We start from the raw sequence: 21,343 nt of genomic DNA, 5'->3' as shown, positions 1-21,343 counted from the left end.
CTGGAAGCTGTAGGATTGTGTAGGTGCTGGGGAGTAGGTTTTGAGGATCTTGCCAGAAGCACCCAGAACTTTAAATAACTTAACACTGCATAACAGGATCAAGGCCAAAATTCACAATATGGTCAGAACTAGTTCACTAAACATGTGGTACTTCCAGCAAAATTCTGATGATTCATCTAGTTGCCCATACTTACATCCTCCCTGCTATTCCATAGACCTAACCTCCACTTGGACCAGATAGCTACTCACTAAATGTGTCTAAGAGCCTACTAAAATACTGTCCCTCTGTATAATCTCTATTAACCATTTGGTACTAAAGCATTCTTTTAGCAACACCTGCAATAGTGATGTACATCAGAGTATGGGCATCCAGGCTGTGGAACTAGGTGGTTATTATTTTTAAATTATTGTAACATTGTATAGCCTTCTGTAAGATTATTAAGTTTACTTTTCCTGTCCCAATTTCCCCTTCTCTATTATTGTACTGCAGCCAGATCTTTAATTCTTTGTTTCCCCCTTCTTCTTTACAGCCTTTCTATTTCTTTTTTATGTTCCTTTCTTTCCTTCCTTGCCCTCCCACTTCTCTTCCTTTATCCATTTTTGTTTCCAATGCCCAAATAGAGGATGTACACTAAGCTGACATTTTAAAGGAAATTTTAACGAACAAGACTAATGAAGTAAAAACTACATGTTACTATCACCTTGTTAAGTATCTCACTACCTGTGCTTTGTCACTCTATTACCATATCTCTTCTATCCTGAATGTCTAGGCCTCACCAAAGTCCTCCTCAGTTTAAAAGTATCACACATATGAGTAACGTCCCCCAAACTAACAAGCACTTCTAGCCATGATATGTATTCTGCTCTTAGAAGGTCTGCCAGATCATGTGATTGACTGAATCTTTAGTCACTTGCTGGAACCCTGAAGTTTCCTTTAGATCATTAGTGTACTGAAATCGTTACCACCCATGGCTCGGGACTTTCCCTGGATTGGCCCTTGACTTCTGCCATTCTGAATTGCTGTTCATAATGTATGCTTCTTCTCTTCAATTCTCAATTACCCCAACGTAGGAATATGCTAGAAAATACTTAATAACACAATCCCACATAACAACAATTATTTTTTTCAGAAGTAACTTCCATAACTTCACAAACTGTAATGAATGTATCTAATAAATGTGATCCAAAACAAGATCATATTTATTAGTAGAAATATTGATTAATAGTGACTTTAATATAACATGACTTGTTTCCAGAGTTCTGGTTTGCAATGTGTTCAATGCTAAAAACTGTTCAATTTCTACATAAATATGTGCGTTGCTATAATGAGTTAAAACTGTTTTAAAGTCTAACACAAAATTATTTCTATCACATTTATTTCATATGCTATTCATCTAGGTGAATAAGATGATGTGTTTTCATAATACCTTATCATGTAAGGACTCTTCAAGATTTTTTCTGAAGGTTTCTGATTCTTGAATCAAAACATTCTATGGAAAAGAAAAAAGAAAGAAGCAATATGCTGAAAATATTTAAATATGTGCATGAATACTCAAGAACCTTTTATGAAGCCTTTCCTGGTAAATATATTTCCTGGTTTCTATGGAAACGAAGTTCCATTGAAGCCTTTAAAAGTGACAGTGAACCTTTTGCAAAATAAATTATTAAAATGAGAAATGTTATTTTGCTACACTTGGATAGATAAACAGCATAAATATTACCCCATGAGCTATTATTCCGATTGTGCACAGACTTTATTATGGATGACAAAGAATGAAGCTATTCTTCAACTATTACCCAACCAGTATGCTTTGATTTCCTAATGTGTCAAAAAAAATCAAAATTGGCTAACATTTTGTTAAAACATTTTCCCTAATTATATGTCAATGGAAAATGCCTGTAGAAGATAATGAGTGAAATTCTGTTTAGATTTCTGAAATAATTTTGCTTTGAGGTTTTAGTGTTTACTTCTCTGGCTTATTCTGAGTTTGGTCACCATGTCTAACAGTTCTGATCAGTGTGATAGCTTCCAGTTATTAATGTGACATGTGATTTTGAATCAATTTTCAGACTGAACCTGAGTACATTTCTTGAAACAATGCCATTGGAAATACAGTTTGTAAACCCTCTATCAGTAACAATGATACTCTTCTACCCAACACACCCTTTCTTGCCTTAGCTTTCAACGTTGGTCGTTATTAGCCAGATGAAGCACACAATAGTTTGAAGTAAACCCGTGCTTGATATTTAGTCTTCCTCTACATTTAACAAATGATATGAACTGAAGGTGTCATCATGTGTTATGGCATATCTGCATGCATTTCTTGTAAACATATTAATAAGTAGTATTTATTATGTGTCATCTTGGTATTCATTCAATACATAATGTTATAGCATTTTATTGAAATTATTAACTCACTATCTAAGACCGCATTTAGTATTTTTAGGTTAAGGAATCTAGATTGATTGCCTTACACAGCACTGAGTACAGCCGCCTAGGAAAACATACAACCTAGACGATGTGGCTAAGCCTCCATGTGCTTCTTTTCCTGTTTGCAACTGTACCTTCTCTTCCAAGGCAGCCATCCTTTCCTTTAGGTGCAGCTGCAGGCGCTCATTGGATTCTGTCAGGAGCCTGTCCACGGTGTCAGATAATCTCTTATTATGCTCTTCATTCATTTTCTCCCTTTGCCTAGCCTTACATTTTAGAAAAAGAGAAAAGAAATGTATTTGGCATGGTAAAATAAAACTCATCGCTGTTCAAGCTTAATTTTATAGTTCTGTGGGTTTTATACTGAATATAATGTTATGCATGTTTCTGATTAAATTTGTAGAAACTATTTCCTTCAAATGCCTAGAACATAGTCAAATAAATTTAAACACAGCTTCTAGCTGAGAACGTTTCCCTCTTATATTGCAGCCTGTGAATTAAAAAACCCAGCTTTAGATGGGAAAGCTTCATGCGTACTCTTTGAAGTTCTTGATTCTTCTCTTCAAGTTGACCCTCTAGGTGTCTCATACGCTCTTCAATATTTCCGTGTCTCTCTTCAGCCTGTTGAGAGATATAAAGATTGGACCTAAAATGTAAGATGAGTTAATGCTTCCCATCCAAATAAACTGAAATAAAATGTAAAGCAAGCTACTACCAACTGCAAACTCAGTTTCCAAACATAAACTTTCGTTAAACAGGCAGCTGAACAGCATTGCTTGAAATGTGTCAGCTAACAAGGGCCTGTTACATCCAAGCATCAGCAAAACACTGGACTTATTTATGAGCAATGAAGTCAGCCAAATGTAACATGCAGACTGTGCATGGTTTGAACACAAACCTGCCATTGTCAAATCTTAAGCTCCTGAAGCACTGAACTGCACAGATGGTCGATTATCAATAAATAAAAGTAACATAATCTTTTATATAAATGAAAAGAAAAAAACTTAGATGGATTCTATTTAGCGATAGAAAGTAAAGTCCAGTAGGACTACCTTCCTACGTATGGAGATCATTTCTTGTAGTTTAGCTTCCATAACATATTGATAATCATCAGATGAGGTAGAAGAGGTTGGATCAGACTAACGAGTCAAGGAAAAGGAGAAGGACATAATTGAAAAAATCAGAACTAAAGACACTGACACCAAACAGAACATAGTACAGAATGCTTAAAATAAAAGTGACGGCAAATTCAATACTTTAATAGACACTATTCTGGTATCTGGTGAAGAGAATGCAGTTGATGATTATAAATGGAAGACAATGAGATGCTCAAATCAAAAGCTGGGGACCTGAGGTATGAAGGGTTAGTGACAGCTGGCAATGATGGACTTTGATAGAGTGACTTGAACCAACTCTGGAAATGACATGTAATAACTGGATTTATGAGAAACCAAACACTAGAGTATCTCTAATAGATACTTAAGAACATCTTAGCTTTTGTTTTATCATGTACCTAGAAAAAAATACCTGAGGCAAATATTGCATGTCAACATTGAAAACTGCTCTTCCTTAGGACTCGGGAGTGTCATGTGTGGATCAGGATTATATAAGATCGTGTATATAGAAATCCGAGTTAGGACTAAGCCACAATTTGTATTATTATGAATATTCTTCTGTTCAAACAGGATTGAGTTTCTTCAGCAACAGTGATCCATGTAAGAGACATTTCTGTACACGATGAGCATGGCCTTATCTTCAAGTGTAATTTTTAAAACATTAAATGAAGAAAAAAAAAACCTTTTCGACTTATTTGGTGATGGTAATGTCATAAGGACAAGAAACTTTGTGAATGCTCAAAAAACAAAATGACACGAAGGACTATGCCAAAGTGTGTCTGCATTGATTTGTTGCAATGCAAACAAAAATGTTTCCTGGAGTGAAAAGGATGCCTGGACCCTTTGTGAGTTGAGGATTGCCTAGCACTGAGGTTAGTTACATGTCTTGCTGTCAGGAAATCACAGGTGTAGTGTTAGCACATGGGACATTGCTGATAGTTGAATTGTATTAGTATGTTATGCACACACACTTAAAACAATGCATCAACATATTAATTTATAATTACAAGTTAAGTAATTACAACACCAAAACAGTCTCATGTCAGTAGTGCAATTTTTACTCTAGAACATATCCTTTGACATATTTTAGCTCATGCCGAAATAGTGAAACTTATTTTAAACTATTTTAAAACTATATGCAAGTACTTTGTGAAGTAACCTGAAAAGAAATAGTGACTAGCTGATATACATTTGTGCTATTTTATACAACAAATTCTAAATTACTCTAAGGAATAACATTTAGCATTTCAAATCTGTTGTATGAAATTAAAATTGAACACATATATATGAATGTCATGTCTCCTAAATTTATTTCATAAACACAGAAAAAAATCACAATTTCTTTCCAAGTGTCTTACACAGGCAATGAAAGCTACCATAGTCCTCAAATGGAAACAAATGAGTTTTGTATTATTTAGTTATTAATTATTTTTTTACATTGGCTTAATTATATTCACATGTGCGCTTCTGTCTGTGGGTTAGTGTGTGTATTTGCAGTGGCTTCAGAGGCAAGAAGAGGGTGGCAGTTGAATAGTTCTTTATGGGAGAGTTCTGATGGGAGAGCTACCCAGTGTGAGTGCTGGGAACAGAACCCAGGTCTTCTATAAGAATTTTCTCCTTTCCACTCACTTATGCCATTTAAACTTTGCAAGTCCTATTAAGAAAAGGTGTAGATAATTGGTAAATGGGGTGTTGGAACTGTAGTTTATAATTGAACCTATAGTTTACAGTCATTTGTTATTAAAACTAAATAGGACATTGATCCAAAACAGTGGTGTGAATATTCGAACTTCTATAAGTTAGTCTTATAAAGTACAAGTTCTATTAATGTCTTAAGCTTCTTCACGTTTCATGTTTCTTCCTTCGGTAATGAACATGCAGATATTGAAGGATTTCACTTCAGATTCAAAACGCAAGTATTGCCATGTCTAAATTTATTACTGACACTTTTATTAGTGGTAAAATAAATGAAACACCTCATAAAATTCAAGTGATATTATATCCTACTTGAGAAAATGTGGATTCTAATTAGAGAAATCGATATAACAAATCATAACAGTGGGAGTATAGAATGATCTCCGATGGTTAATTATACATAAATATATCAAATGTAGTTTTATTTACAGCCATTAAGCAAGAATTCTTAAAGGATTAAATGAGTTTTACCTACTTTCATTCTCCAGTTAGATGATTAAAAAACAAAATAGTCTTATAATACAAAAGGTAAATTCAGTCATCATGTGTAAGAAATACTGGGACCAGGTTTTACCCAACACTACAGTGCAGTGTTGCTCTCAGACCTGCCATAGCACGGTTGGACTGGAAAGCATCAATCCACTCTTATTTGTCCTTGAGGGGTTCATCTTGGTTTTACTCTTGGATATTGTGGAATTTTAAATGAGTTAACATTTTAGCAAAATAGTTCTAGAAATTATTGTGAGAAGCATGTGAATACATAGATAATGAAGAATAGAGTTAGTAAGAGAAAAGACAAAAAAGAAACAAAAGATATAGATAGGTAAAAATAAGACACACACACACATACACATCAAATTAAATACTTGACTAGTTGCTGAAATATTTAAAATCTCAAAGGAAAACATCTAAAACTTAGGCTAAGTAGATGTTTTGTAATTTAGGATGGTGGAAAGACAAAGAATAGAAAAAAGACCATTAATAGGAAAGACACAATTCCTGAAAATTGAAATGGAATAAAATGGAAACACTGCTTAGCTCTTCTCTGAGCCTTCTGAGAAAATCCAAGAATGAGTGGGAGAGGGTTGAAGTCACAGTGCTTAGAGGAACTGATTCGTCCACAAACCTATAGACACATCCTCAGCTAAGAGACACAATCTTAGCAGTTTTAATTTACAAAATAAAACAACTATCCAGTGATGTAGCAACTATCTTAAACGCCCTAAAGTACTTGTAACTGTTAGAAGCCAAATTCATAGGAGGCGAAGAATCAATTACGCACTACTAGAAGAATTTTAAATAATGCTAAATGATTTCTGAAATACTGAAATTTCAGAGAGTTCTGATAAAGAGGAAATTTATTCACCATGGTAACTACATTATGTACTATATAATTATAGTTCATGATCCTGTGTGTATCATATTCTAGATCCTAACAAAAGTGCTGAAGTGTTTACAGAACAATGACAGCATTAATGGAGTCAGTTTCTAGAGCTTTTATATCATAAAAGGTGATTTATGACTAATTTAAAGCCATGTAAGTCAATTATTTCATTTTAAATTATATTTTATCCTATCAATGTCTAATTTGTTGCAAGGATTTAATAAATCTTAAACTGTGTTTCTTTAGAAATAAGTTCTAAATTTTGGGGTTTTTTTCCAGTACTATAAATATTGATGATTATTCTATCTTTTTTATAAGTTATTTTCTTATTCAATCTCACAGTAGCAAAACTTAAAATAATAACTCTTTATGTTAACTGCTGGTATCTCTCACATTAAAACAGCAACTGTGTGTGCCTTGATCTATATTATAGTAATTTAAAATAACTCTTTGTAAGAAAAGGTAATAATATTGACATACTGGGGTAGCTTTATATAACCTAGGATCTATTTTGAAGTTACCTGATCATACATTGCTAAATTTTGGGGCTCTATCATTGCAAAGTAAGAGTGACTCACTTGTGTAGTCTAGGATTATAGAAGAGTGTAAATTTAGTAGTCATACTCAGACTAATGTTTCATCAGATTGTACCTTAATACTCCAAAATTCATGATGTAATCCAGTGCTTTTCCCCTGCCCATCTGTGTGTGATATTTGATTCTCAGATAAAGACTTCCTTTTAACATGTGAACGCCATCAAGGTGTTCATCTCATTCTTTGCTTTTCTAGCAACGATGATTAGTTTGTGTCCCCTTTTCCACCCCTGAATCAACTGTTTTGCATAATTTGTATAACAAAACTATAATGTTAAGTTCACATATCTATAGTAAAGTCAATAAAATAAAAAGGGACTCAGAAAACTGCCATGGTCATAGGAACATTCAGAATGTGTGTGGAGTTTTCAACTGATGTACAATGAATTAGGATATAGTGACAAAAGGAGTGCTTTTCAAGTGAAACGAATGTGGTTTCTATTTGTCCTCCAGAGTTCGAATGGCTTTCTTTGAATGGCTTTGTAGCACAAACAGTTTTCGTTTTAGAATGTACAGTGCATGCTATAGAAAAAAAGTTCAACAGTACATTATCCCCAATTTCATTTTTCTTTCCAAAGAAAACACAATTATAAAGGTACTTTTTGCAACTTAATGGCTTTCAACCATATTTTAACCTTTTTTTTCCTAACAAGGTTCATCATTGTACAGTATAATTGGAATCGATGGTTATTATACTTCTTATTGTTCCAGTAGCAACCCACTTAAACAAAGCTGATTAAATGGTTGTATTTCATATACCTTTGCTGAGATTTTAAATACCGTGATTATTATTGTGTGCAGAAACTACCTTAGAAAAATTACTGTATCAACAACATATTTTGCATTTTTTGTTAATGTTAAAATAGGCAAGGCTATCTTTTTACTCATGCAACAATTGTTCAAGTCACTGTTAGTAAGCTATATACAACAAGGAAACAGAATGTTAGGAAACAAAGACAATAAAGATCCAACTAATGTAACTTTCACGTAGCCTGAAGAGAGTAATTATAGACTCCACTTTGATTGACAGTTATTTCTGCAAACATGCCTAGGCTGATCTCTTGTGTTTAGTGCAGTACCTTTGTTAGGGCTGCAATTCTCTGAGCAAGTTCTGCCTCTACTTCAGGTAAAGTTTCAGCTTTCCTCATGGTCTGCTGTAACTTTTGCTCAGCCAGCTCAAGACGCTCTTGCAATTGCCTGTTTTTCTCTTCCATCTGAAATGGGAAAGATTAGGGGATCATTTAAACAATCAGGGGTTAGAGTAGCGAGAACAAGTCTGTGAACTTTGAACTTCAGCTTTTCTTGGAGTCGTAAAATCAACTCCTACCATACTTAACTGTGCTGAGCAAACCGTTACCATGATTTCATGTGTTGTCGATTTTAATTACTTAATTGTTACACAATAAAATAGCAATTATCATGACACTGGCAGCAAACAAAGACACTTCTAATGAGTAAGAATTTGAAAAATAGAATATAGCTCAGTGCCAATACTGGAGGGTACCGTCAACACCATCACCACAACAACAAAATGTATATTGAAAATCAAAGATTTAGACTGGCATAAGACAAGGAATATGGTAGCACAGGAGTTCACACTCTAGAGATTGGATGAACAAGTTCTCTGAATAGTACAGACAGTATTTTAGGATTGTGTCTTATGGGATCTCTGCTTCAATTCCTCTACTATGCTCTTGTGACACACAAAAAACAAAAAAAACCCAAACAATTAAATCATTAGGTGTTAGTGCAAATTTAAGACGTAATTTTCTTCTCTAACATGGCTAGATCCCAAGTAATTGAGACAGAAACAATTAAATTTATTTAACAAGCCTTCAGGCACAATAACAGAGCATATATTAATCTATTCTAATCCTCTAAACAAATCTAGCTACTTTCCAGCCCAAATCTCCAATATTCTTGCATTTTAGGGTTGTGTTGGCTCTCCCTGCTCCATAAGTGTTCTTTCCGTGGCTCCTGGTCCTTCACCTCCTAGTGGAAAAACTGTCCTTTTCTTTCTATGGCTCCCCTGGCTAGGATCAGAAGTCAGACTGAACGGCTTTTGCCTTCACTAAGCAGAGGCAATTGTGGAGCCATGATTGCACAACACTGAGGCAGGAGATTCGTAGACTATGCATTACAATCTCATGTTTGGGTTACAACCAGCTACAGAACCACTGAACTTCGCATGTCTATAATTCAAGGGTAATCTTCCCACAGTGCACAATAACATTATGCCAAAAATTAGGAGTGTGTATTTGAATAATACTGCATTTCCATAAGAAGGGTGACAACCACCATGGTCTTATAGGTTGCAACTCCTCTTTTGCTGTAGATCTGGGTAGACCTTCCAGTCTGGACATTTACCATGGGTGTGGCCTTGGGAAGTATTCATGTCTATGATCCTCAGAGTATTGAGCAAGGTGACTGCAACTAATCAAGTGGATGACAGCTAGAATCAAGTGAAGTACTGGAAACTCTTCCTGGTCTGATTCCTAAGATTCAAATCAGTAGTTGCAGTATTATTATTTTCATGAGTGATTTTCTGTTTTTTATTGGATAGTTTATGTATTTACATTTCAAATGTTGTCCCTTTTCCCAGTTCCTCTTTCTCCTATCCCCCACCCCCTGCTTCTATGAGGATGTTTCCCCTCCCACCCACCCACTCCCACCTCAACACCCTGGCATTCCCCTACACTGGAGAAACGAGCCTTCACAGAACCAAGGGCTTCTCTTCCTGTTGATGCCAGACAATGCCATCTTCTGCTGCATCTGTGGCTGGAGTCATGAGTACCCCTATATGTACTCTCTGGTTGGTAATTTAGTCCCTGTGAGCTCTAGGGGTGTCTGGTTGGTTGGTATTGTTGTTCTTTCTATGGGGTTGCAAACCTCTTCAACTCCTTCAGTACTTTCTCTAACTTCTCCACTGGGGTACCCATGCTCAGTCTGATGGTTGGCTGCAAGCATCTTAATTTGTATCAGTAAGGTTCTGGCAGAGCCTCTCAGGAGCCATCCATATCAGGGTCCTGTCAGCAAGTACTTCTTGGCATGAGCAATAGTGACTGAGTGTTTTCTTAATTTTGTTAAAAATAAACGATAAAATAAAAATGTTTCATTGGTACTATCTGAAGTTTTAGACCATAATTGCTCATCTGCTAAAAATATCCTACTTTATGCTTTACGCAAATGGCAAGAACACATACAAAGACCGAAGCAAAATCAGAACAGAGATACTGAACCTGCCGCAAGATGGCTTCCTTGTTTGCCAACTCATTTTCTAGTTTATCATTCATGTCGTGAATGGAGGTAGATTCTCTCTGGGCACTCAGGTAACGCTTCTCCAGAGTTGTGATTCTTTCTTCCATATCTTCCTTCTGAGCCATGGCCTGTAAATAACACTGTAAAAGTCATGTGCAAGTCTCTGATTTCATCCTCATCGGAGCAAACACAAAAGAAAAAAAAATCACAGAGCCTTAGACCTATGGAGTTTTCTTACTTAAGTCAATATATATATTTGTGTGTGTGTGTGTGTGTGTGTGTATGTGTGTGTGTTTAATATATGTGTTTATATGGCTTTTTGTTCCCAAGTAAAGACACAGTCATCTAGGGAACTTGAAAGATCGATTAATAATGAAAATTAAAGGATTTTTGTCAAACTGCTAGAGAGCATGGGAAGATTCAATCAAGGATTATAAAACAAGTAACAGAGTAAACATAAGAATTAGGCAATAATATTCTTGAAAAGGAGAAAGTTGTACAGAATGGAAAATATTGTAGAGAACTACTGATTGGGTCAGTTGTGATAGTTATTCAACAAAGTAATAATAATAGCAACAATAAGTGTGATTTTCATATAGTTACAACGGGAAAACAAATATAATGTCAAATAATGCAGAGTGTAAGCTAAAATCCATACCTAATAAATTAATAAGAAATACTTATATTAGGGTTAAGTAAAATAGAAAGTAGCAATAGAAATGCTCAAAGTAATGAAAATCAGAATTTAGGGAAAATGAGATAGAGAAAAATGAGGTAAGAGGTTTGAAGGGAGCTATGCCCATGTCTCTGTCTCCTCCTCCTCCCTACCTCCTCCACCCACTGTGAGCCTCTTGAATGTTTTTCTGATGGAAATACATCATTAGCAATTGATTAAAAGATGCTCATTCATGCTGCCCTCAATCTCTGTCCACATGGAACCCAGCAGTTCTTTTGGAGCACAGGCACCGATCATCCTTGAGAACTGAAGAGCTTCTCTTTCTGTCATACTTCAGATCTTCTTCGTCTTGCTATTGACCAGCAGTCTATTCTGAATGCTAGTTTGATCATATTGTTCCTTGAATTAAAATAATTCCTTTGCTTACTTCTATCTCCTAAGTAAAACATGAGCCATGAAACGCTCGCTCTCTTGACCAGATACATCCTTGATTCTGTGTATTGAGGTATATAATATTCCTTCCAAATGTGTGCCTTTCTTTTGATTCATGAAAGTAAATTTACATGCAAATAAGATCTTAAAGTGATAATCAGATTAGAGCGAAACAAAGTAGTATTTGAATAGACCTTAAATTGAATGCTTGAATCCTGGGATAGAGAAGGATAGACAGAGTTGCAGAATTTGAAGTTAGTCTGCCACTCAGCCAAGAATGCCATACCCTGTGAACATTTACCAGAAGCTCAAAGGAACAATGACTGTATTCTTCATTATTGCCCTTGGAGAGAACCTGATCATGTTGAAACATTGATTTCAGAAAAATCCTTAGCAAATGTGAGGAAATGAAGTAGAGTTGTTTAAACAGAAAGAAAAATTGCTGACCAGGTAGGAACACTAGCTATGCACAGGCAAACCAGAAAAGCCAAGGTGCATGATTAGAGTCCACTCAAGGTTAGGAGGAGAGAACTATCTCTATAAAGGTGTCAACTGACATCCACATGTGTGCTGTGATATGCGCACCCACACGCAAGTCACATACCCACACAGTATTATTTAAATGACATTATTACAAGCCAATCACGTTGTATCAATTTGCTATGGCAGGCACATGAAACTGTCATACTATCTGATGACTTCATTTCCAGCTGCAAAAAGTTTTCATTCCTTCCTTGATTTGTTTCAACCTTTCTGACCTTCGATAGCTAGGGGAAGGATAGTTATTTATGTTAATATTAAAATATAAACATATAAACTCAAAGCAACCCATTATTTTGGTAAAAATAATCCAGAATCATTTTATAAAATGTTGCTTGGATTTCACTAGGCTTGGGAAAGCCCAGAAAATAATTACAGTTCTTAGTGTTTAAAAATGTTGATTCATGATCTTTATTTCTTTATTTTATATTTTTCAATTACTGAGTTTATAATTTGTGTTAAGTTTCATACAGGTCTCTAGAAATATTTGTTGATTTCATGGGATAAAAGAAAATTCTAAATCAATCTTCCACCTAAAATTTTCTCTTGAAATTTTAAAGCAATATCTTCAGATGTAAAAAAAAGTCATTTCTTTCTGGGAAATAGAAGTTGGTGTGGTACACCCTATGAGTAAATGTTGTCCTTTGGTTCGTTTTCACATTCTTTTTGTAGATTATTAATAAATACCATTTAATTACTAGGAAGTAGGTGATATAATAGTTTAACAGTTTACTTTATAGCGTGCCTAGAGTAGAATATACACTCATTAAATAGATACTTCGTATTAGTGATTACAAACCTGTCCACACTTAGCTGCTCACATCTACTGCACACATTTCCCTGTAGGAGTCAGTGTATGTAGATTTGGAACTGCATTTTTGAGTCAGTGATTCATGTTAGTGATTCAATTTTTAACTGCAGGCTGTGTTACCAAAAATAAAATTTGAACTTACAAGTCATAGAAATAGCTTTTCCTGTGAGTTATTTGCAGACTCTAAAGAGAAAGCTTTTCCTTTAGAACCTAAAACCTGTTATGTAATAAGAAAAATAGCAAAGTTTATATATAACTGGATTTTTATTATAATAAATACATATAGTTTTATAGTAATGTAATATAGTAGACAGAAAATATAATTCATGCCTCAACTAATATAAGAGAGGAAATTATAGCTTCATTTATTTGATAACTTTGCAGACGTGAGAAGAGCTGTTTATTGTCAAGTAGAAAGGTACAATGGCATTATTGACAAAGTAAACATAATTAAAGTACTTTACTGAGAATGTTAACCCTTCTTGGGATTATGTAGAGAGTTATATGTTACTACGCATATGCGGTTGATATATTTTTGGTTAAAAAGTGGAGAAGAAAGCTAGAGCTTACGACTTCTTTTTGAATAACTGCATTATGTCTATCTCCATCTATTTTTAGAACAAAATTAGTTCAAAGAGCCGGTAAAGTGAAACTTCAATGATTCTTGAGGAAGCAATTATGAACTGTGTTCAGAAAGCATTGACTCAATGTAATTATATAAGTCAGTTTAGATTTATTAGATTTTCCTAATAGACAAAACGAAATTCATTTTAATTTGCAACTTAATGGTGATCCACCTCCTATGGCCCATGTTTTTCCTTAATTAATTTGAGTGGCTTTTACTTGTTCTATATTTGCATCATACCATGGTGCAATTTTTAGAGAGCAAAAAAGAATTATCACACTCATAAGATTAAGAAATTCACAATACATTAGAAACATATTTAAGAAGCAAAATTAGGACTTGGAGTTTATGTGAGCAGGATTCCCTGTAATTGTGACTTTTTGGAAAAAATGACAAGATACTGGTTAATTAATTGGTAGTATTTAGTTGCTGAAAATTTGTACGATAGTTGCCATGGAGTAAAACTGTACTTAGATGGAAAGCATAACCCACAACTAAAAGAGAATAAAAGAATCCATTCTTGAAGCCAAACATGTGTGACCCCAAATTTCATGTTAAAATGTAGTAACAGTTTGATGATTTTTTTCATAAAACAGCGATAAGTCAAAACACTTTTCATATATATTGTTGGAACATTAGAAAGGAGAATCAAGGACATAGTAAAACTACCGTTACAGGCCTTGAATGCTATTCTTAGGTTTGAAGGGTAAGAAACTGAATGGACTGTTTGTACATTATAAATGGTTTTTGTAATGGTCACAAAGGTGCTAACCCAGGAATGGAGGAGTACAAAATGGGCTAATAAAGGGTTAAGGATGTCCTGATAATTTGACTCTGGACCTGAACATTTTAACCTTTTGAAATGTTTGTTTTTCTAGTCAGTTCATCTTGCAGAAGGTTCAGTGAAAGGGGTGGTCTCCTTAGAAACTCTCCTCAGAAGTATGAAGATTTGGGGAAGTACAGTATAGTGAGTAAAACATAAAATTTGGGGACCTGTTATTTCTATTTCTTCCATGTTCTAGAGAGAGAGAGTGGTTAGTTCTTATCGATCCTGAGAAAAGGATGATAGTCCATAGGCCATGAGTAAGGCATGTTACCTCAATGAGCCTCAGGCTGCTCTTCTAAATGGGAGTCATTGGGTCCTTGAAACTATCGGCAATTAAGGGGAAAGGACTTAGTTGACTTGTGATAGGTTTAATATAATATTTGTCTGAGAAAGCTAAAAAAAAGAGGTAAAGAATGTGGTTTTAAAATTAATATTATCAGAACTATTTTATTCTACATAGTATCCTCTGGGCATCTATGTCTCTTGTTTCACTTCTCTGTATCTCTCTGTGTCTCCCTTGTCTGTCCATGTCTCTCTCTTTCCCTCCCTCCCTCCCTCCTTGCCTCTCTCCCTCCCTCCCTCTCCCCCTCCTCTGTCTGTCTGTGCTTGTGCATACATACTCAAAGTCCTGCTTTATGCAGACAGGCAAGACTGAGGAGTGAACACTTCACAGTTCTTGTTAAGGATGTCACTTCGTACCTACTTCTTACACCTGTACCTAGTTTCCTCATCCTTACACTTCCATTTGTTGCCAGGCTCTGAAAACATTTGTTTCCGATTGCCTGTCTGAGGTGGATGATGGTATGTAGTCTACTTTTTCAGAAGTCGTAATGAAAACATGCTGACCTAGGAAATTAGGAAGCTTAAAAAGGTTTATGTTGCATGAAAATTGCTCGTGATAGGGAAGACCTAACCCATTAAAACACACTCCTAATGAAACGGTCCCTGGTAATATAGGGTTGATGGTTCCTGTCTCCCCTGATTTGGTCCCCTATGTCTAGACACTACTTTTATTGAGGAGTTATTTTAAAATGTGAAACAAGGAAAGGAGAGCTGGACATACTTCACCCTTTCTGTAAGAGAGAACTAAAAATAAAGTCGATGAGTGGCTAAAATGCAAAGGAAAGAACAAAATCTCTGGAACTACAAGCACAAATTGCTAAAGAATGAGCAAAAGTTCATCAAATGGCATAACAACGTAAAAGAAAGGGATCCTAATATTTCTTACTAAACCCTGTATGTTATGAAAGTTTGGACTATAGGAAACCATGAAGAGGAAAGACATATCCACTAACCTGAGCTTACGTGAAATTGTATCATTGTCTGACCTTCAGTGAAAATTATAGGGTGATGTCATTATGCAGGTGAAGGCAGGTAAAAAAGGGAGGCAGGAACAGAGGTTTTAGAAGGAGAGGGAGGAGCAGAAAGGGGAACCAACATGGAGGCAGACGTAATTGATCCTTGCCATGCATCTCTACATAGATACAGGTTGTTATGAATATTTCCTAAGGAATGGGTTTCTATAGGCATTTTTATCATTTCTAGGTGGGTAGTCTATTTATCCTTATCAACTGGCCGCAAGTTAATTTTGTGGGTGTATTGTACACTGAGTATTTAACATAAATCTGGTTGTTGGGTTAGTCTGTTGAGTCATGTTTTCACTAGATTGTTGAGGGTGTGAGCAGAGTCCATGACAGGAAGCCATGATAGGCTTGGACTAGAATGCTTGGGCTAGCATGGCATGGGACCACACTAGCACAGCCTGCGAAATGTGATGAGTGTGTCATGTGTGGTAACAATCCGGCCAGGGGACAGTGTATGAAAGCAGCTGATAGAGAAACAGCTAGAGCACGCATATCTGCGAGGACTCGGAACTCGAGGGAACCAGTCCTGAGCTTTTTAAATTTTACTGCAACAGAAAATATCACTGTATTCACTGCATTTTTGCTCATGGTAAGTGCTACGTTCATGTACACTCTAATGTCATATTTTAGTAAAGGATTATAAGGACCCTTTCCCCAACAAAGGATTTTGTTGTTAAGTGTGCAATAGTTTTATAGGTAGATAGAAAAGGTAAACCAAAGGACTCAGTGAAAGGAATGTGTGGTGTGGTATTAAAAATGAAATAAAATAAGAAGGAACATTGATACCTGTAAAACGCTTGGTCAGAGAGCACTCATCTGAGGGGAGAGTATTTGAGCAAATGGTAGAGGATAAGAACATGTTGTAAATCAAATATTTTCTTAGATCATTTAATAAATTTGAAGCTTTCTTTCTTTATTTCTCTGCTGTGTAGACAAAGTTATGCTAATCCTAGCAAAAAGTAATACAATATACATAACATGGTTTTATTATTCATATGCATCTCGTCCTCAGACACAGGCACTCACAGACCCAAACCCAAAATAAGAGACGATTTATTGAACACTCTGTATTATACAAAATCGTGATTCATTCCCCCATACACATTTATTAAAATTTAATCTATGGGGCCTTGAAAAGTCCTTAAATTTTCAGAAAGACTTTATAATAGCTGAGACTTAAATCCAAAGCCTTCCATTCATACATATTAAAAAAAAAAAAGGTAAGTAAACCATATCTGTCTTACTGAACAGGTACATAACGAATAATTCTAATTATGGTCTTCAAGAAGAAAAGACTTCTGTCCACTAAAGAAATGCATGGGGGAGAGCTTCTCAGAGCAGCATTTGGGAAGCCATTCCAGAAGCGAGGACCGAATGCTATGAACTACCTACCTCTCGGATGTCCCTTTGATATTTGGTGTTCATTTCTTCTGTTTTAATGAGGTCCTTTCTTGCCGTCTCGGCTTCTTGTTCCACTTCTCCCACTCGGGAAGAAAGAGCCGCTAAGCGGTCTTTCATTTGGGCCATTTCATAGTTTTGCTTTTCAAGCAGTTCTTGCAGCTCGACAATCTGGCTGGTGTCATCTGTGGAATCTATGGAGCCATTGGATAGACGCTGCAGGAAGAGACGAAAGCGGGACACTTAGGGTCTTCTTTATTCCTAACCCAAAGCATGAGAGGTGAAAGGAGAAACCAAGCAGCCTTCACAACGAGAAGTAAGAATTGTAAAACAAACTTGTGTGGGTGAGAAACTATGATTTTGATAAAACTGATATTAATAGATAAAGAAAAATGGCACGGTGAAGCTGGAGGGGTCATTGAGCCGTTCTGCTCTTCCCGGGGACCTGGAAAGAGTTCTGCTTACAGGCCCATGTCACTCTAGTTCCTCTGGACTGCACAGAAACCTGCACAGAGAGAGAGAGAGAGAGAGAGAGAGAGAGAGAGAGAGAGAGAGAGAGAGAGAGAGAGAGAGAGAGAGAGAGAGAGGAGGAGGAGGAGGAGGAGGGGACAGGGGGAGGAGGGGGGAGGAGGGAGGGGGAGAAATAATGAGATAAATATTTTAAAAAATATGAAAGGAAACCAGTAATTTTCAATCAGGGTGATAGATGCGTTTGCATAACAATTTAATATATATGTCATGTGCAAAATCTGTATTATGACAGATCACATACATGCTTTTAATCAATAGATGGGATATAAACTATAATTTTTTTGATCCAAATTCTTTTCAACTTCACAGACTTTATTTCATTTTATGTTTTAAATAAAATATTTTATACACTTTCAACAGTTTATCTGGATCATGTTCTTTCCCTTCCCCAAAATATTGCCAGATCCACCCACCCCCAAACCTATCCAACTCTTGAAAACATACAGTCTCCTTGTGCTGGCCAACTTCTCCTCTGCATAGGGCCCACGTTAGAGTGTGGTTGATGTACTTAGTGTCACTTCATTGGACAAAATTGACTTTCCCTTTCCCAGAAGGTGCCAGCTACAAGGAGCTTCTTGATTAGGGATGGAACTTTGCTTCCACCTCACCTTCTCAGTGCTGAGATTATTGTCTGGTTTGAATTTGCGCGTCAGGTATGTGATGCTACGGTCTCTATGAGTTCATATGTGTATCAGTCCTATTATGGATGAATATTGGCTCTTTCTTTGAGTCATTAAACACTTATGGTTCTCACAATATTTCCCCTGCTCTTCTACATAGACTCCCCAGGACTGAAAATGGGACCAATTGATAAAAAAATCACATTATGTCTAGATGTTTAAAAATCTTTCACTTTCTATATACTGTCCAGTTGTAGGTGTCTGTTTTACCATCTACTGTAGAAAGAGTTTTCTCTAATGAGGATTATGTGATGAAATTATTCATTCACATAGCAATATGTCATTAGGAGTCATTTTACTGATACTTTTTAGCAGAATAATAGTATTACGTTTTCCCTTATGGACCATGAGTTATGTAGTTTCAGTTTTCAATATTAGGTTTGGCTCCATCTCATAGGATGGGCCTCAAATCAATAAAAAAGAGTGTCTGGTCATTCCCTCAACATATGTTCCTATTATATCAGAATATCTTGCAGTCGGATCCTTGTTGTAGGCTTTTGGGTTTTTATCTGGGTGATATTCCATGATCACTTGTCTCCTCCTCTAGTGTGCAAAGTGCATTCCAGCAACATGACAACGTGTCACTAGAGGTTAAGCTTCTAGCTGGGCACCAGCTTTATTTTTTCATGTTCTAGAACCTAAGTACATATTATTTTCAGCAATAGGGCCCTTTCATCAGTCGGTGGAGGGTAACCAAAGTGTTGACAATCTCCAATGATATTCAAGAAGTCTTAGCAATTTCAGCCAACTACTCAAGCAGATGTAATCCATTACTGGCATGATGAGCTCTACTTGGTGGTTGTAGGTATCTAGGTGAGGCATGGTCTCCCTATAGTGACTGAATTTAAAATTCTTTCATGTGCTTATGAATTTTAGAAATCTTGAACAGTAGTACGTTTCCATATGGCCTTTCAAAGAGCTTTTAATGACAGTAGGAGCTCCACATATTTGCTTCTTTACCCAGCATTCCATCCTTCTCCCAATGTAGTTTTATAGAGTGAAAATGGGACTCAGGTTTTAGTTTTAATGACACTCATAAAAATAACATTTACATTTTGTTGAAATAACATATCTTACATATGATACCTCTGAAGCGTATTGCCAATACTTGAACATTGTATAAGCACAATGCACAGTGGAGGGACCTGAAAATTGTCAAATATGCTGAAACAGTTACTTTCACTTTTTGGAAAAGATGTCTAGAAAGTAGGGGAATCTTACAAGTCAATACTCCAAATATTTAAAGAAAACAGAAAACTCAATAACAACAAAACTAAACAAACACATATGGAGAAATCTTCAAAGACATTAATTATACTTGTAATAAATTTAGTTCCAAAAAGGGACATCCAATCAGGTGCTGGATGACAATGCATTGGTGGAAACATTCCTTCTCTGAGTTAAAATAAAGCATGGCTATGTCGAGGGTCATTGTAATTAATAGCAAATTGCCACTGTCAAAAAAAAGACATTTCTTAAAATAAGACTTACATATGACCAGATTTATGAAAATAGTTACAGCACTGGAAATCACCAAGAGAGGAACAAAATAAAACCTTAATGGAATATTATCTCATGATTATTCTAATGTTTGTTATACAAATGCTACAGGACAGCACATGTTGGCAAAAATTTACATTGCGTGAATAAAAACTATATAGTCATTATGGAAAGTGAGAAGTATAAATATAAGAAAAATAGAATTGCATATAATCTACCAAGCTCACTGTTCGGTCTATAATTAACTATCCAAAGGAGTATTTTACTAAGCCATCTCTACTTGTTGTTCAATGTAGTATTATTCAGAGTAGTGAACATATGGCATCAAAATTCTTCCTAACTAATAAGATGTGTAGATAAAATGTGGTACATATGCTTATAGGACATTGTATAACTTTACAACAAAGGAACTTTCTATTTTCTGTACCATGAAATTGGGCTTGGAGGAAATTATAAATATAATGAACCAGAAAATTAGTAAGAACATAATTTGGTTATATGCAGAATTTCATGTATATGCAGAGTCAAACAAAGTTAAATTTTAATATAGTGATATGGTAAACATGGGGAATAAGGAAGACTCACTAGAAAAGGAATACATTAATCAAAAAATGCAATGTTCTAGTTAGATTGAAGGAACATATTTTAGTGATCTATTGTACATGGGACTAGCAGATAAAAATCAAGTGGAGTGTATAATAAAATAGGACAGTGGATTCGAAAACTATCATTAAAAAACATACATTAATCGTTTTTCAGTTAATAAGGCAAAATGATTAGGATGTAGACTTTGTTGAAAAACACCTACCTATCATACACAAGGACTTGAATTCAGTCCTCAATATTGTACCCAAGTAGGGAGTGGCCTAATAATAGAAAAAGAAAGGAGAGAGGAAGAGGGAGAGAGAGAAGGGGATAGAAGAAATGAGAAAAGAGGGAAGAGAAAGAAGAAAAGACAAGAGAAGGATGAGTGGATTGGAGAAATGAAGGGGAGGGAAGAATTATGGGAAGAAAGAAAGGCAAGGGAATAAGAAATTTGATCCCATAGAATCTTCGAAACCAACTTCAAGTTCTGCGTCTAGATTAGGACAAAGACTGGGAGGAGATGATTTCCAAAACGTGAAAGCTCTCAGTCAAGCAGAAGCGGGAAGGTCAGGGAAGAGCGGAGCAGCACTGTTTGCTCTGTGGAGATACTTGCTTAACTGCATGAGTTCGTTCCAACCCTCCATAAATTAGGAAACGTTTGAATAGAAATGGAAATGTATCCACCCATGTGCAATTTTGTTCCTAAGAAGCATCCCTCAGAACAGAAAATAGCCCTTTTCTAAATCAAGTGTCAAGCTCTCCCTGCTGGTTGGCTACCTTATTGGATCTGAGTCCAAGGCATGAGTTACAAGAAATCTCATCCACATCTTCCTCACACATCTCTGTGTGATCTTAGTTGTCCCTGCAGCTCCCATTTAACAATAAAAGACAAGCTTCTG

At 35.8% G+C, this 21,343-nt stretch overlaps 1 protein-coding gene across 18 annotated transcripts in view; it reads right to left on the bottom strand.

Annotated features, from left to right (window-relative positions):
* Ppfia2 (PTPRF interacting protein alpha 2) overlaps positions 1–21,343 on the bottom strand; it is a 460,024-nt gene that overhangs the window by 81,994 nt on the left and 356,687 nt on the right. For 10 of the 18 annotated variants that reach the window (XM_032911955.1, XM_032911963.1, XM_032912051.1 and 7 more), the window contains 6 exons: positions 17,143–17,364; positions 10,458–10,616; positions 8,298–8,432; positions 2,969–3,052; positions 2,566–2,697; positions 1,428–1,490 (listed from right to left, as the gene is read on the bottom strand). In XM_032911955.1, coding sequence (XP_032767846.1) covers positions 1,428–1,490; positions 2,566–2,697; positions 2,969–3,052; positions 8,298–8,432; positions 10,458–10,616; positions 17,143–17,364 — 795 coding nt within the window. The remainder of the gene's footprint in view (positions 1–1,427; positions 1,491–2,565; positions 2,698–2,968; positions 3,053–8,297; positions 8,433–10,457; positions 10,617–17,142; positions 17,365–21,343) is intronic. The other 8 variants (XM_032912081.1, XM_032912066.1, XM_032912073.1 and 5 more) reach the window with 1 other exon arrangement.

The sequence above is a fragment of the Rattus rattus genome, chromosome 1 (genome assembly GCF_011064425.1).
Source record: "Rattus rattus isolate New Zealand chromosome 1, Rrattus_CSIRO_v1, whole genome shotgun sequence".
Lineage (NCBI taxonomy): Eukaryota > Metazoa > Chordata > Mammalia > Rodentia > Muridae > Rattus > Rattus rattus.
This window is presented reverse-complemented; position numbering and strand designations above follow the sequence as displayed.